At 36.1% G+C, this 16,355-nt stretch overlaps 1 protein-coding gene across 2 annotated transcripts; it reads left to right on the forward strand.

The window, feature by feature from the left end:
* Positions 1 to 11: 11 nt before the first annotated feature.
* Positions 12 to 1,937, forward strand: LOC103517443 (dynein light chain 1, cytoplasmic-like). 2 transcript variants are annotated; one of them, XM_026829541.1, is made up of 3 exons: positions 12 to 252; positions 452 to 896; positions 1,810 to 1,937. In XM_026829541.1, the coding sequence occupies exon 2, from the start codon at positions 501 to 503 to the stop codon at positions 801 to 803; it is 303 nt and encodes a 100-aa protein (XP_026685342.1). In that variant the 5' UTR covers positions 12 to 252; positions 452 to 500; the 3' UTR covers positions 804 to 896; positions 1,810 to 1,937. The 2 variants fall into 2 exon arrangements, with proteins under 2 accessions (XP_026685342.1, XP_017302943.1); XM_017447454.2 differs by lacking the exon at positions 12 to 252 and having other exon boundaries at positions 330 to 896.
* The last annotated feature ends 14,418 nt before the right edge of the window (positions 1,938 to 16,355 follow it).

A 16,355-nucleotide genomic window follows, 5' to 3' on the forward strand; every position in this document is an offset into this window, starting at 1 on the left:
CAATTTCCAATTATTTCACTGCATGATCTACAACAAGCCAACCATTTTTCCAAAGCTCACTCCAACCCCATCACGAAAATCAAAGCAAAATTCTGTCATAACTCACACCAAACTGTTCAAAATTTCAAAATTATTCTCATCCAAAATTCCAAGTATCAAAAGGTTCCAAGTAGATACATAGGCACACCTATAAATACCAATAAAAAAATTATCAAGTAACAATAAAACACACAGTTCAACGAAATAGATAACCCTCTATAAATAGGCAAAACACACACACAAAAAGGAAATAACCGAAAAAATGGCGGACGCAGACAACGTTCACTCTAAAATTCTCATCCAAAATTCCAAGTACCAAAAAGTTCCAAGTAGATAGGCACACCTATAAATACCAATAAAAAAATTATCAAGTAACAATAAAACACACAGTTCAACGAAATACATAGATAACCCTCTATAAATAGGCAAAACACACACACAAAAAGGAAATAACCGAAAAAATGGCGGACGCAGACAACGTTCACTCTAAACCAACCAAAATCAAGGCCTCTGACATGACCGTGGATATGGAAAAGGAAACCATCCGGTTTGCCCAGGACGCAATTGCCAAATACAAGGTGGAAAAGGACATAGCCATGTACATCAAGACACAACTGGACAAAACCTACGAACCCACATGGCATTGTATTGTGGGGCGTAACTTTGGATCGTTCGTCACTCATGAGAGCGGAAACTTCTTGTATTTTTATTTGGACAAGATCGCCATTCTGGTGTTCAAAAGTGGCTCAATGGAGGCGGAGTAGAAATACATCTAAGTCACCCCAGTGTTGATAAGAAAGCTGGACCCTCGAAGTCACCTGTGCAGCCGGCAACTTTTGCAGATCTCTATTATCTCTCTTTTTTTTGCTCTGAAGATGACAAATTTCGAGGATCGCTGAAAGCATTAACGAGAGTTTGTAATGTTGGTGTGGAGGACCCAAGTAAACATTTACCTTTATTTGAATAATTACCTAAGTAAAAACTGCAGAAGTAAACCATAGGATGCAAATCGAGGTTGATAAAAATAATTTCAAAAGGTCTATAATTTGGTTTGGGTACAAAGAGAATGAGAGGGTCATATTATAGGTATGTTACTTTTTATTTTCCTTATATTAACTTTCCTTGAAGTACTAATGCCGGTCACACACGCTGAGACGATCTCTCAGACCTATTAAGGTTTCTCAGACCGTCTTAGCGTGTGTGGCGGAAAAAGCTTGAGACCCAGGTCTATCAGACGGTCTGGCTGGCCTTATACAACAATACATGGAAGTTTAGGTTACAAAATTAGGTAGGTAGATTTTTTTAGGAAATTCAATATTCATAGTAGGTATTGGAAACTAAAAGGTTTTAGAAAAGACACTACAAGAATGATGAGTAAAATCTCGGGCACGAAAAAACCTTGCATTGCGTAATATTGACAAGAAAATTGATATTGTGAGGCCAGTAGGTATTAAACCCAAATTCCCATATGAAACAAAAGGATCATGGGTTGACACCTATGTCTACAACCCCAATAAACTCCCATAAGGTTTAGGACTCTTTCAGCAGTCCCTGATAAAGTTATGTAGATAATTATCAAGTTTAACACTATTGTTCTGAAGCTTCACCAAGTAAGTTACCAAGTTTTAGGATACAATAATATTTTCATCAGATTTCATATGGATTTACAAATAAAACTTTCCAACAGTTCGTTAGTTCGCTGAACAGTTCATCTAATCTCATCCAAGTGTCTGTTAAAGTTAATTTTCTCTTTGCTCTTGCTTTCATTATTTATTTTTTGCTCTGAAGATGACGACAAATTTCGAGGCTCGCTGAAAGCATCAACGAGAGTTTGTAATGTTGGTGTGGAGGACCCAAGTAAATATTTACCTTTATTTGAATAATTACCTAAGTAAAAACTGCAGAAGTAAACCATAGGATGCAAATCGAGGTTGATAAAAATACATTTCAGATACCATAACTGTCGTAAAAGACGCCAAGGTAGAATAATTAGATAGATCAATAAAAGACAGGAGAGAAATGATGTAACTCGGAGCAGGAGGAAGTGAAAAGTAGGAAGCAGAAAGAGAAAATGCAAAGCATCTCAGGGAGCTAATTGAAACAAGACTTAACAACCCCTTTTCACAACCCCATTCAGGTGAAAAAGAAAGAGAGAAGGCTACAAAAGAATATAATTTTCAAATAAATATTTATAAAAAATAAAAACACAGAAGAAAGAAATTAATTAAAATTGAATTAAAGATTAGAAAAAAAGGTAAGAACCTGGAGAGGAAGGGGGATAATAAAAATAATTATTTAAAAAGCTCTCTCCTCCGTCAAGTGAAAAAGTTGAGAATAAAATAAACACATTTCTACGTCGAAAGAAAACGGGAGGGAGAGAAGTAGGTTGGAGAAAGAGAATTTTCAACAGTAATTTTGAAACATGTTGGAGAAGAAAGACACGTTAGATGTAAAAAGTGGCCTGGTGAATTATCTTGCCAGTGACAGTCATTCATGTCTGGGTTGAGTTTAAACTCGGTTTAAGTTTAACTCTTGGATTACGGAATCTGATTGGTTGATTTAAAAATTCAGAAATGTAGACAATCAGATTACTTAATCCGAGATTAAAACTTAAACGGAGTTTAAACTTGCTTTGTGGACCCGGTCATTTGAGATCCTTATCGACTTCCTGTCGCACAACATAAGCATAATCGCGCTATTTTATGTAGCGTGGTTTTTAGTAGAGACTAAGGTGGATTTCACATCTAGACTGCAACTTTTGGTATACGGCAGTTTTCATGTTTATGGCTACATAGTCTTATGGGCCTGTTCACACTTGAACTTTAAGTTTAACATGAAAACTGCCGTATACTACAAGTTGCAGTCTAGATGTGAAAGCCACCTAAGAGTGTCAATGTGTGACAAACCTAAAAGTCAAGAACTTCCAATCAGATTTAATGTCCAATCAGATTTAATGTCCAGATCTAATGTCAAGAACTTCCAATCAGATTTAATGTTCAAAATTTAGCGAAAATGAGAAGTTTCGCCGACTGCAGCAAGCGTTCAGTATTGCGGGGTAAGTTTCATTGCTACAGAGCTAATGATTACAACCTCCTCACCCCTTAGTCTAGAATAGTCTAGATGTGAAATCCACCTAAGAGTTCCAATGTGTGACAAACCTAAAAGTCAAGAATTTCCAATCAGATTTAATGTTCAAAATTTAGCAAAAATGAGAAGAAGTTTCGTCGACTGCAGCAAGCGTTCAGTATTGCGGGGTAAGTTTCATTGCTACAGAGCTAATGATTACAACCTCCTCACCCCTCTTGCCTCGTCACTTGCGAGCGAGGAAAAGATTTTGTTTTTGATAAAGAGGTTTAGAAGTTAGATAATGAACGCTGCTGCTGGAACAAGAGGTGTATGCGCTATAACAATAAAACAGAGGCGGTTGGTAGAATCATCCTATATATCTTTTGGTGTCCTCCACCAACTAGGCAGATTTCGAGGCGTTTGTTGTCATCCAATTCTGTATTGCTGTGACAATACTATAAATACCTGTGTACAATGTACACACTTAATAATATGTACATAGGTAGGTCTGTATTGTTGGATTATTTATTTTGTTCTCAAAAGAGTATCTTCTACTTGGTTCAAGGATTTTTTTAGGACATTCAATATTCATAGTAGGTATTGGAAACTAAAAGGTTTTAGAAAAGACACTACAAGAATGATGAGTAAAATCTCCGGCACGAAAAAACCTTGCATTGAGTAATATTGACAAGAAAATTGATATTGTGGGGCCAGTAGGTATTGAACCCATATTCCCATATGAAACAAAAGGATCATGGGTTGACACCTACGTCTACAACCCCAATAAACTCCCATAAGGTTTAGGACTCTTTCAGCAGTCCCTGATAAAGTTATGTAGATAATTATCAAGTTTAACACTATTGTTCTGAAGCTTCACCAAAGTAAGTTACCAAGTTTTAGGATACAATAATATTTTCATCAGATCTCATATGGAATTACAAATAAAACTTCCTAACAGTTCGTTAGTTCGCTGAACAGTTCATCTAATCTCATCCAAGTGTCTGTTAAAGTTAATTTTCTCTTTGCTCTTGCTTTCATTATTCCTATCTTTCCCTTGTTACATTTAATTTCATCTCTTCTGTCTTATAAATTTCATTTTCTCCTCTGCCTCTCTTAACTTCTCACTTCTTTTCCTTGTCCTTTGTTTCCTTTCCATTCTCTCCTCTCCCATCTTTCTTAACTTTCCCACTTCCTTTCCTTTGTTCCCTCTCCTCTTTCTAGTCTGGAAGACTTTGTACTTTATCTCTACTTCTTATTTCAATCATTATTTGTCTTCAGTTCGAATAATTATGAGCTTTCTTGGGATCTGGGCTATCGCGTGCTGTTGGCTTTTCCCAGCCCCATTCAGGCTGTTGGGTTAGGTTATTGTGAGTAGGCGGATTAGCTTGTCACCAAATTGTAGAATCATCCTATATATCTTTTGGTCTTCCACCAACTAGGCAGATTTCGAGGCGTTTGTTGTCATCCAATCCTGTATTGCTGTGACAATACTATAAATACCTGTGTATAATGTACACACTTAATAATATGTACATTGGTAGGTCTGTATTGTTGGATTATTTATTTTGTTCTCAAAAGAGTATCTTCTACTTGGTTCAAAAAGACAAACAAGCTGGGTCCGTCCCTCCGGGAATTTTTTAGCCCGTAGTTTATTCGATCGTGATTAGAGAAAATCAGTACCTATGGCTACCTAATTTGTTTAATATTCAGTTTATTATCATTATTGATTTGATTTTACTTTCATGTAATGATTTAAAATCAAGACTAGAGCCCGGAAAAGTCCGACGATGTCCTACGATGGCCCTGTTCATAACCACGGCCTCAACCCTGTACATAAACACAGCCTTAGAGTCTATAGAAGTATTAAGTGGCGCTCTCTATGAACTTTCTTTTGAATTTGTTCAAATGTTAGCTCTACATGAAAGTTTACTCGTTACTTACAAGAGGGCAGCACCTGATCTGAAAACTTTGTAAAGTTTTTTTTTAACATGTTAAAAAAAATTAATGTCGTAAATGTCGTTAGCGCCGTTGAACGTTTTTTCCTAATTCTTATTAGGCTAATAAATACCTATAAACTTCTAGATAGTTACTTCTTCAAATTCCAATAAAGAAGTTGATATAGGTAAATACCTAGATTTTATAGTGGTTAATTTTAGCATTCGTTGTGAGCCTTTAATGGTCCATGATCTCATGGCATGTCAGTCCAAATCGGTCACCAATTCAGAAATAATCCACATTGCACGTTTCTTAACGACATCGTCAGTTAGCTATGGACTTGTTAGCTGTACAAGCATTTTGACTCCTTTGGAAATCAGATTTTATACTGACTCCTTTCTTCTTCCTCTTCTTCTTCTTCCTCCTCTTTTTCTTCTTCTTCCTTTCTTCTTCTTCTTCTTTTTATGACTCTTGTATTTCGGAGGGGATTTGAACCCTCACCTTCCAGACCACCTGGGTCATCTATTTTGCTAAAGAACAAAATAACGGAAAAAGACATTGTCAAATTTTTGTTTTTAAAATAATTCACGTTTGTATTTTCAAAAGGAAAAAAAATAAGAGATATAATACGCGAGAAGGAGGTAAAAAGCAAATAATTAAAGTAATTGTAGATCACACTTAGAAAACGGAAGGTGTGTAAAATAGATTGGTAGGTAAAATGTAGCAGACAATTTGAAACCACCAAAAGCTCCGATATCAGCAGATTAGCTCACACGTTAATGGCATCAGCATTTTGAGATCACAATTTAATGACCTAATATTGTACTCTAGTAGGAAGATAAATTACAGTAAAAGTACAGAGAACAAGAAGGATACATGTCGCAGACGTATTAAAGATAGATTAAGGCAATAGTAACAACAAATACTCGTACAATGGCATAGAAAATACTAAAAGCAGAAATCAGGAGTCCAAATGTAAAAAAAAGCAACCTGGGACGACTTCTCTGTAAAAATGGCATAGTTCAAACCAAATAATTACCCATAACAAATGGCGTTATGGTTCCCCTTGGTTTGATTAGGAAAGATTTGGTCAAAAAATATGCCAAGAGAAATGCAGACGGGAAAAAGAAAACACTGATTTTGAGAAAAAGATCATTTGTGATTTCCTTGGTTTTAGAACTACATAAATAGTAGATAGACGTAGAACGAGATGTAACCTGTAACCGTAGATTTTTAACTGTAGGTCAGTACGCGTTGACCTACAGAAGTAACGCAAATGGACTTGAACATGGGTTGTTTAAATATCTATCATGTGGAGTTTGTTTAGATGAGTTAGGTGGGCGTGCTTCGGAGGAAAACACTACGTAGGTACATATTAAAATATCTTCTCTTACCAACTCCTCGATCTAAAAGTGTTACGTTAGGTATTTCTCAATTTCCTTCCATCAGTATATCTAGCATTCCACTCTGAGTCCACTCGTCTACTGAAGCAAGGAGCTTTCAGTCTAATATTGAAGTAATTTACCACTCAAAACTATAACGACTGACAACCCAGTTTCCCACATTGCGTCACTTCCACTGGTCACTACGTCAACCATCAACATTCTAATGACACGTCCTATACACATGACTAACTACTACAGCAAGAAAGAACTAGGGGCACTCGTTGTACTGATCGGCACTGAACTTCCTAGCAGTCTTAGAGGGGCGGGAGAGTGGGGACTAGGGGCCCCCGGAAGGGGAAAGAGAGGTGGGAAAGGGGGGAGGAAATGGGGATGAGATCCTGACGTCTTATTTCTCTTTTATTATTTTTACACAAATTTCGAGGGAGAAATGGCTAGGCCCCGTACAAAGAAAGGAAATGAACCGCGTGCACACTAACTAATAAGGACCGTACACACTAACAAATAAGCCACTAACGAGATCAAGAATGGCAACCCTGTTCTGGGAAAAAGAAGAAAGTCTAGCTACTGAATTGCTTATAAGAATATGTACCTACCTACTACATAATATTAATTTAGTATTAATTAACATTTACCTACCTAAATACGCAAGAAGGAGGTAAAAAGCAAATAATTAAAGTAATTGTAGATCACACTTAGAAAACGGAAGGTGTGTAAAATGGATTGGTAGGTAAAATGTAGCAGATAATTTGAAACCATCAAAAGCTCCGATATCAACAGATTAGCTCACACGTTAATGGCATCAGCATTTTGAGATCACAATTTAATGACCTAATATTGTACTCTAGTAGGAAGATAAACAAAGAACGCCTGAATTACAGTAAAAGTACAGAGAACAAGAAGGATACATGTCGCAGACGTATTAAAGATAGATTAAGGCAATAGTAACAACAAATAATCGTACAATGGCATAGAAAATACTAAAAGCAGACATCAGGAGTCCAAATGTAAAAAATAGCAACCTGGGACGACTTCTCTGTAAAAATGGCATAGTTCAAACAAATAATTACCAATAACAAAGTTAAATGGCGTTATGGTTCTCATTGGTTTGATTAGGAAAGGTTTGGTCAAAAAATATGCCAAGAGAAATGCAGACGGGAAAAAGAAAACACTGATTTTGAGAAAAAGATCGTTTGTGATTTCCTTGGTTTTAGAACTACATAAATAGTAGATAGACGTAGAACGAGATGTAACCTGTAACCGTAGATTTTTAACTGTAGTGTACCTACCCCAAACACTGTTGGGAAGAGTCTCTGTGAACTTTTCAGCCTTTGATTCAGACTTTGATTTCCATTAAATTAGGCGTTTCTGTTGGCTTTTTTTCCCCTGTTCACTCCTCATTTACTCGACATTTGATGTTCTATGTCTATGGTATGGTATCCAATTAAATTAAGGTTCACAATGACCAGTTAGTTTGGGTAGGTATATTAGAGGGGCAAGAAGAAGGTGAGAGACATGGGATGGATTACTGAACCAAAAACTACAGGGATTTACAAGTAAAACTTACTACTCCGACGGACAGACAGACAGACCGACACCGAAGCGAATACAATAGTCCGTCCCTTATACCTTTTTTATTACTATTGTAATAATAAAGGAAGGACGGACTAAAAATGGAATAGATCAACTGATATGAAATTGGTGGAGATGTCAAAACTACCAATATTGGTGTTGAAAAGTCCCCACTCGAGTGTGAAGCGATGTAACATGAAAAAAAAGTAGGTAGGTAGTAAAAATAAAAATGCAAATTGCATAAAGGATCAAGAAAATGAGAAAGTTGTGTGCTCACCACTTTGCACAATGCACCGACTCGAATTTCCATTACAAATTGTTATGGCCTCCTCTACCTACTTCCCCCGTGTTTCTCCTGCTTCGTTCTATCCCTCCTTTTCACTCTGGTATTCTTTCTCATTCTTCAAATGTAAAATTAAAAGTTCTTTTTCCGTCCTCTCCTCTCCTCTCCTCTCTTTTTGGAGAAAACATTTAAAAAAGAGAAAAGAGAGAACCAGAGAGAGATTGTTAGTTAAGGAGAACGGTATGGAATGAAAAGAGATTCGAGTGTAGGGAAACTCGGGGTAAATGAAGCTTGTGAACCTTTTGGCTTTTCATGTTGCTATTGGACGCAGCATCGCGTCCAATGACTTCGATTTTTTTGTACGATCGATTTGGTATTGTTAGTTGTTAGGTTTTTTTTTTAACTTTCCTTTTTTACGTAACTAAAAGCAAAGTAAATCAATTTAGAAAATCATATTGATTCATGATTTCATGATCAATAAAATTCACCATTTATTTTCATCTCGCTATTTATAGGCATCATAGATCACACTGACTGACAATCTCGATTAAATCACCATCGCTCACAAAAAATGTCAAATTTGACAAATCGGTAAGTTGTGCCAAAGAGACCTCTGTCTCCCCAAAGAGATAAACAAATAAGAGAGTAATTTGTGATAATATCGAATAAGTGCGCTAGTGCACAGCGCATATTACAGACAAATGTTTGTAGATCAATAACACGCTAAAGAGGAGTCAAGTGGCAACTTACCCCCTACCCTCTCCTCTTCCCCTTGCACCGTTTCAGTTGTCTCTTGCTCTCCCCTCCTCCGCCTTTTCTCTTTTTATGCTATTAAATCAACATAAAATAAACTTCCTATTCAACTGAAACTTCTCCTTTCCCCTCTTTCAACTTTGTTTCCCCCTCCACACCAGACTTTCCCCATCTACTCTGTATTTTATCCCTGCTACATCATAATTTTCTCCTTTTCTTCACCCGTCCCGCGTTTCCCCTTACAAAGCAATTTAAATCAGTTACAGAGTATTTTATTGACTAATTTTGTCTCCTCTTTTTTTGTGTGTTTTATTCGTTTTTTTATGTTTTGATTTATGCTTGTTAGGTACTTTTTTATTTTTAAAATGTAATTTATGTTTTTCAAACTTTTTTCCTGTCTCTCTCGTTTAATATTTTTTCACTCTTTTCCATTTTCGCACTCCATTTGTTAACTTTTGCAGTCGGGTTATATTTATTTTATCCTCCACCCAAGCCTTGTATTGTTTTGTCATGAACAGGTTGGTTGTAGGTATTTTCATACCAAGTATTTTTCTTGACTTGTTGGTTCACTGTGGTCCAATAGGTTCTGAGATTTTATTTTATTATTATTTTTTTATTTTATTTTATTTTTTTTAGCATTTTCTTGACAATGTATATCGGTACAATTGATTTACCAACTACCTACACTCATTTCACAAATTTTTGAAAATTCCATAAAATGTCTTCGTCTTTGCGTCCATAATTACCTATCATTTACAAAACAATCGATGTTGATTTGATGACATAGTGAGATTCCCAGTAATTTTCACGCAGACCTACTACAGGACGCAATCAAGGAAAATCTGAACGAAGAAAAGCATTCCGAAAATGTTTCCTTTCTCGCAAATATTGTTCGTGGAAAGTTATGAACTTCTCTTTTTGAAAACTTTATCCTCTCCATTTCTCTTCGTTTTTATTTCCCCTACTTATATTTTCACTTTAATGTTTTATCCACGACTACCTTTCCACTTTTCTTCTCCTCTCTCGTCTACCTTGTTTCAAATAAATTTCGCCCTGTTAGAATCATAATTTCCAGAAAGTATTTTCCCATCTCAATTAAAGCGTTTCTCCCCCTACCCCTACCTCGTTTTGTAGAGTCCTTTTGTTGCACCGAAGGGACGCAGTGGTTATTACATTATTACCTACTGTTATTAGGTGTCATAATCGCATATCTTTGAGGGTTCGTAGAATTGAGGATAAAACCCCCGTCATGCGTCACTAGAAACCTAGGGAGTTAAAAATATCAAAATACAGTGACGTAAAACCCTTTAAAAAAAGCTGAAAGAGTCCTTCTCTTTCTAAATTTTCTAATGGAGTCTACGTTGTACACGGCTGATTAGAATTTGTTTCTATTCACACATCATCAGACATTACCAAGGTCCCAATGATTGCACTCGGGAAAGTCTGATTTTAATTACAACCTATGCGAAACGTTTTTAACATCTCTGTTTAGTTTCCTTTTTTCCACGTCTAATGAACCAAAGGCTCTCCGAACATCAACCCATTTCGACGTAAAAGTTCTTTGAAAAGTTTCCGGACATTTTTCGTTCGAACACGTTTAATTATGTTCTTGATTGCGAAAAAAAAGGCCCCCAAACACTGTTGGGAAGAGTCCCTGTGAACTTTTCAGCCTTTGATTCAGACTTTGATTTCCATTAAATTAGGCGTTTCTGTTGGCTTTTTTTCCACCTGTTTACTCCTCATTTACTCGACATTTGATGTTCTATGTATGTCTAGGGCCCTATGGTATCCAAACAAATTAAGGTTCACAATGAGCAGTTAGTTTAAGTATATGTATTAGAGGGGCAAGAAGAAGGTGAGAGACATGGGATGGATTACTGAACCAAAAACTACAGGGATTTACAAGTAAAACTTACTCCAAGGGACAACAATTCATCTACCTACCTATTCTTTTGAATTGTTTAGGTGTAGGTACTGATGCAATCTGATGCATGTATTAACCCATTAAATATACGAGACCTTGTTTCGACTACTGTGGTAAAGAGACTTTCCAGTCCTATTCGGGCACCGGGCAGGATACCGGGCAAGGTTTTTTTTTATTATTATTTTTTTTTTAATGTTTTATTTTCTTTATTTGACAATAACAAAGTAAATACAAAAAACAAATACAAAAAACAAGACAATAACAAGTAAATACAAAAAACAAGACAATAACAAGGTATTTTCTATTCTATCTATTATGCACGATTTCGGCTTTCCACTCTGCCCAGTCTCCCACACTGAAGTCAAGCTTTCACCCTGGTAATCAAGAGTGAGACGTTGCATTTTATCATTTTAGAAATTTCAAAACAAGTTTCTGAGGCAGAGTGGGGATTATAACGTTGCTAGTGTTGCCTAGGTGGGCGGGAATTAATTTTTATTTTACAGGGTCCGAACAACTTCCTTTTGAGAAAGTGTGTCTAGTTACCTACATATTATGTTCTTATTGCAGCTTGATTAATTAGCGCGGTATCGCTCCGCCCCGCCCCGCCAACATTATGGTCGATCTTACCACCGACAGTTGACATAATGTCAAGGGTTTTCACCCATTTGATTTACACAGGCCAGTAACTGAAAACTCTCTGTGCAAGATCGGGCATGAGTGATTTTATACCTGGTGTTTTTGACATCTCCACCATTTTCATCGCTGTAGTTTTGGCATCTCCACTGATTTTAGGTATGAAATTTAATAGTCCCAGAATTTTTTCTCTTAGAACTTTGGCGTAATGATGCATTATGCAAGTCCCAGTATTGTGCATGGCGAAGGTAGTTAACTAGAAAAAGAGATAGACACATACAGAAGAAAGAGAAAGATAAAGAGATTATGTACATTTAAAGTAATAGAAAAGAGCGAACAAGCACTCACAGAGAGAAGGAAGGAGAGAGGAGGGAATACAAAAAGAAGAAAGGGAAGTTAGGGAGAAGAGAGAAAACGCGAGAAAAGAGAAGTGAAGTTATCATTATCATTTCTCTCTGTTTTATTTTTATGCTTTGTAACTCTGGAATAATATTTTGTATCCTCTCATTGGTGATTTTGTACCTGGTGTTTTTGACATCTCCACCATTTTCATCGGTGTAGTTTTGGCATCTCCACTGATTTTAGGTATGAAATTTATTAGTTCTAGAATTTTTTTCTCTTAGAACTTTGGCGTAATGATGTATTATGCAAGTCCCAGTATTGTGCATGGCGAAGGTAGTTAACTAGAAAAAGAGATAGACACATACAGAAGAAAGAGAAAGATAAAGAGGATATCAGGTTTGCGTCCTAAACCTAAAGAGTTCATTTAGAAAGAGTCTGTACTACAGCTACCTATAAAATGATTGTATCAATAACAAAATTAATCTACTTTCTACTTCATTATAAATGTGATAACTGATAACTGATTTTAATCTGGTAATTTAATCCCTACCTAGGTTATCTTTCATTACACTTTTCCCATTTTCCAATTTCCCAATACACAATTCCCAATTTCCCAATACACAATATTTCATTACACTATAACTTACTTTCAGAAAATAAATCTACATACTTTCTAGTTCATTAAATGTATTGTGATAACTGATTTTAAACTGGTAATTTAATCCCTAAGTAGGTTAATAATATTTCATTACACTATAACTTGCTTTCAAAGGTAAGAAACGTCGGGAAGAGCAATGTGCGAGTCATTTGTCGTCATATTCACATCAGCAAAGCTTCTCGCCCGCACTCAAAATTAAAATCCGAGGAAGCACATGAAAGTTTTGATGTATGAAAATGTTGAGATTTAATTTAATAAAATTTTGTGGGTTTTCTGTTTTTATTTCTTCACGAAACTTTTCACATTTCGTTTTCTCAGTTTCATTTCCTTCACATAAAATCTTGTCGGAATGCCAACCCGTACATCACAAGTTTTATACGTAATATTCCTTTGAGAGAGGAGGGATAGGATAGATGCTTTAAATGAGAACTTTCGAGTTACCTAGTGGTTACAAGATATAAGAAAGGCAATTTACATATGTATGTACATTTTAGTTCTTTCGTTGGGTTTCATGTCTACGTCTTTTGCTGAAGTTTTTCAGCTTTACAGTCTTTACAGTAGGTACCTATCTTGTATCTTAGCATGTCAACCTTAATAAGAGCAGGATCAAACTCTACGACTTACCACAATAAGTCTGTAATCTTTGTTATTACAGCCAAGCTGAATGAAACAATTAGAGAGTTTCCTCCACTTCTTCAACTAATGTTGGGACCTGTGTTGTAGGTACTCTTTATCAAGATGTGTTTAAGAAAACATTCTCATCTATCCTAGAGAATTTTTATCCAACAACATCATTTGACAAATGAATTTCCATCTCTACGAAATTGCCTTGCATGTCTACAATAAGTATAAGTAGTGTTTTATTTAGACCAGTTAGTCTAATGCAAACATCTGAAGATTCTGAAGCTACATTAGCGTAAATCAAGTTTACGAGACGATGGCTCAATGTATGAACACTTCTTGTTTACTTATTTTAATCATTTAATTAGCACCAATTGGTCACAAATTGTAAACATTTTGGCATCTTGTTGGAACAATTAACACTAGGGAGGAATTTTTTCACAAAACTCATCAACAGTTTTCGTTCGGACGGAAGACAAAAGCACTTTCTATTCTCATTTGGCAATGAAAGCGAAATTTTGGCAAAAGATAAATGGAAAATTGAAATAAAGAAAGGTGAAATTATGAGAGCAAATCTACCGTTCGCTGACAGTTTGGTTGTTTTGAGTAATTTAGGTAAATGATTGGGATTAAAATAATAATTGAGAACAAAATGTTTGGGAGAAAGCAACATGATTCAACTAGTCTCAAGATTCTCAAGGTGAATATTGATTGAATTCCACATGACATAATGGCTTTGAAACATAATGGATTTGAAACATTTAGCACTCCCAATTAACCTGGTTTCATCTCAGTTTCTGCACCTTTATGCCTTGGCTTTGGACTTATTCTGGAAACTCTAATGAGAATGACTTGTAACTTAAATGTTATAAGTGTTGTATTAAAACCTAAAAGTTAGGGCCAAAGATTTCCCTATCACAAAACGTACTATCCACACAGTCACAGTTAACAACATTGGAAACTTTTGCTCTGCGTTGGAAACTTGTATTTTCCCCGAGTAAAACGGTGAGGAACACTTAAAAAGGCTCTGGAGCTTTGGGCAAACAAAAACAGTTAACAAAAGTTAAAATTGATTTAAAACAAATTCTTCCCTGAGCACTAAGGATGGGTGGGACGGGACAGCTCATGGATTTTCCTGGATTGGGAGAGGAAATTGCTGGTAAGGGAGGGGGAGGAAGTAATAATAGGGAGAGTACTGAGGGGTAGATGAAGAACTTGTGGAGGGTAGGAAGGATTTGCAGTTTTGTATTGTACAAATTTACGCTTTGTCAGGAAGCGAGAAAATGAGTTGCTACAGAGACATGACTTTCAGTTCCCCAAATATAGTTGTAAATTCGAGATTAATAAAATGAAAATAAATTCTTTGGTAGGACCTATGAAATTCTGAAAGTTGGAAATCCTGATCTTTTAATACCTACCTAGTTAGATACCAAACGAAGTTACACATGTCGATACTCATCATGGAGAAAAGAGATATATTAGGGCATTAGGGGCTGTATAAAAGGAGAGATTCCTCGTCTATTATCTAAATCTTCTCCTTCCTCCTTTCTCTCTTTTTTTTCCTCTCCATCAAGACCATTAAACAGTCAACATGTTACCATTGTTAACGAGCTGTAAACTCAATACATCCTCAAATCCGAAATTCAGTGTACCTATCTCAGAAAAAGCTCAATTTCTATGCAACTTGATCTCACATCAAACAAAAAAAAAATCCTCAAAAATAAGTGATCACATCATAAGTTTCACATCAAACAGAAAAAATTATACAAAAATAAGTCAAATTATAAAGAAGTTGCATGTGATTCACTTGAAACAAAATAAACGTGCTTACAAAATAAGAGACAAAGAATACAAAGATGTCAAGTTACCTACAGGTTTACGAATAAAAAATGTGCCGAATAATCAATTTACATCGGGAAAGTTATGGTAGAGTTGGAGAAATGGAGAACTTTAAATTCCGGATTTTTTTCTCAATACATATATAAAAAAACTTTAATGACACTAACTTGTCAAGTGTGACATGCCTGGCTAATTGAAAATGTAAAAGTTTTTGTAATTTTGACATCTCCACCAATTTTATCAATGTAATTTTGACATCTCCACCAACAAAAGATATGAAATATAAAAATTTATATACGTATCTTATCTCAACATTCCCTCCAGACTTTCCTGATGAAAGAGTGGAAGGCAAACAATGCTCGTACGCTTTCTATTGTCAGAAAACGAAGAACGAGAGAAAGCCAGGCATAAAAAAATCCCTAATAACATACATCAGGTACTGAAATTCCAAAAGCCTAAAGCATAGCCAATCATAAAGAAGCAAATCCGTCAGACAATATAATGCAACACACAATCCCACTTCATTAGAAGGAAGAAGATTAAAACGGAATAAAACGTTAAAGTTAGAAAATGCTTTAAAAACAATAAAACGTAAGAGAGCACAAGGGAGAAACATGAAAAATGGGAAAATTGAAAACGGTTGAGGGGAAAAAGCGACAGCGTGGTGGTGGGGGGGGGGGAAAGGGGATTATTTGAGGAAATGTTTCGCCCCCACTCTCTCCTATCCTATGTATTATGTATAGGAAGGATACACGGGGTAGGATAAGAGAGGAATCCTTGGGGTGGTATGAGGGGGGCTTGGGAGGGGACATATGAGTAGGAAACGTATAATAATATACGAGTTCGCAATTAAACTCTGTGAGAGTGTGTGTATGATGTGTGTGTGTGTATGTATGTTAAAATGATTTTAGTATAGGGCGTTCATACACTCTTGAGACAATGTGCATTGTTTTCAAGTACTGTATGATGAGAGAGAGAGGGGGGGAGGTAGAGGGAGGGAGAGAGAGGGAGTGAGAGAGAGAGAAGGGACTGAGGGTGTGTGGATGTGAGGGAGGAAAAAGGGAAGGACGGTGAGAGAGGGAGAGGGATGAACTTTAATTTCAACTGGAACTTCATCCTGGTGCAAAATAGGTAATTAACTGGTTTTGTCTACAATTATTGCTAGCCACTTTTGTAATAGGTATAGCACTGTTATACTCTTTATCTATTTACGCCTGGACAAAAGTCCTTTCTTCATTCGTCCAAGGTTTGATGAAGCGGACTGTAACTGCTAAGGTCTTATCGTAA

Source organism: Diaphorina citri, unplaced genomic scaffold (genome assembly GCF_000475195.1).
Source record: "Diaphorina citri unplaced genomic scaffold, Diaci psyllid genome assembly version 1.1 scaffold1848, whole genome shotgun sequence".
In the NCBI taxonomy this organism is placed as follows: Eukaryota; Metazoa; Arthropoda; class Insecta; order Hemiptera; family Psyllidae; genus Diaphorina; species Diaphorina citri.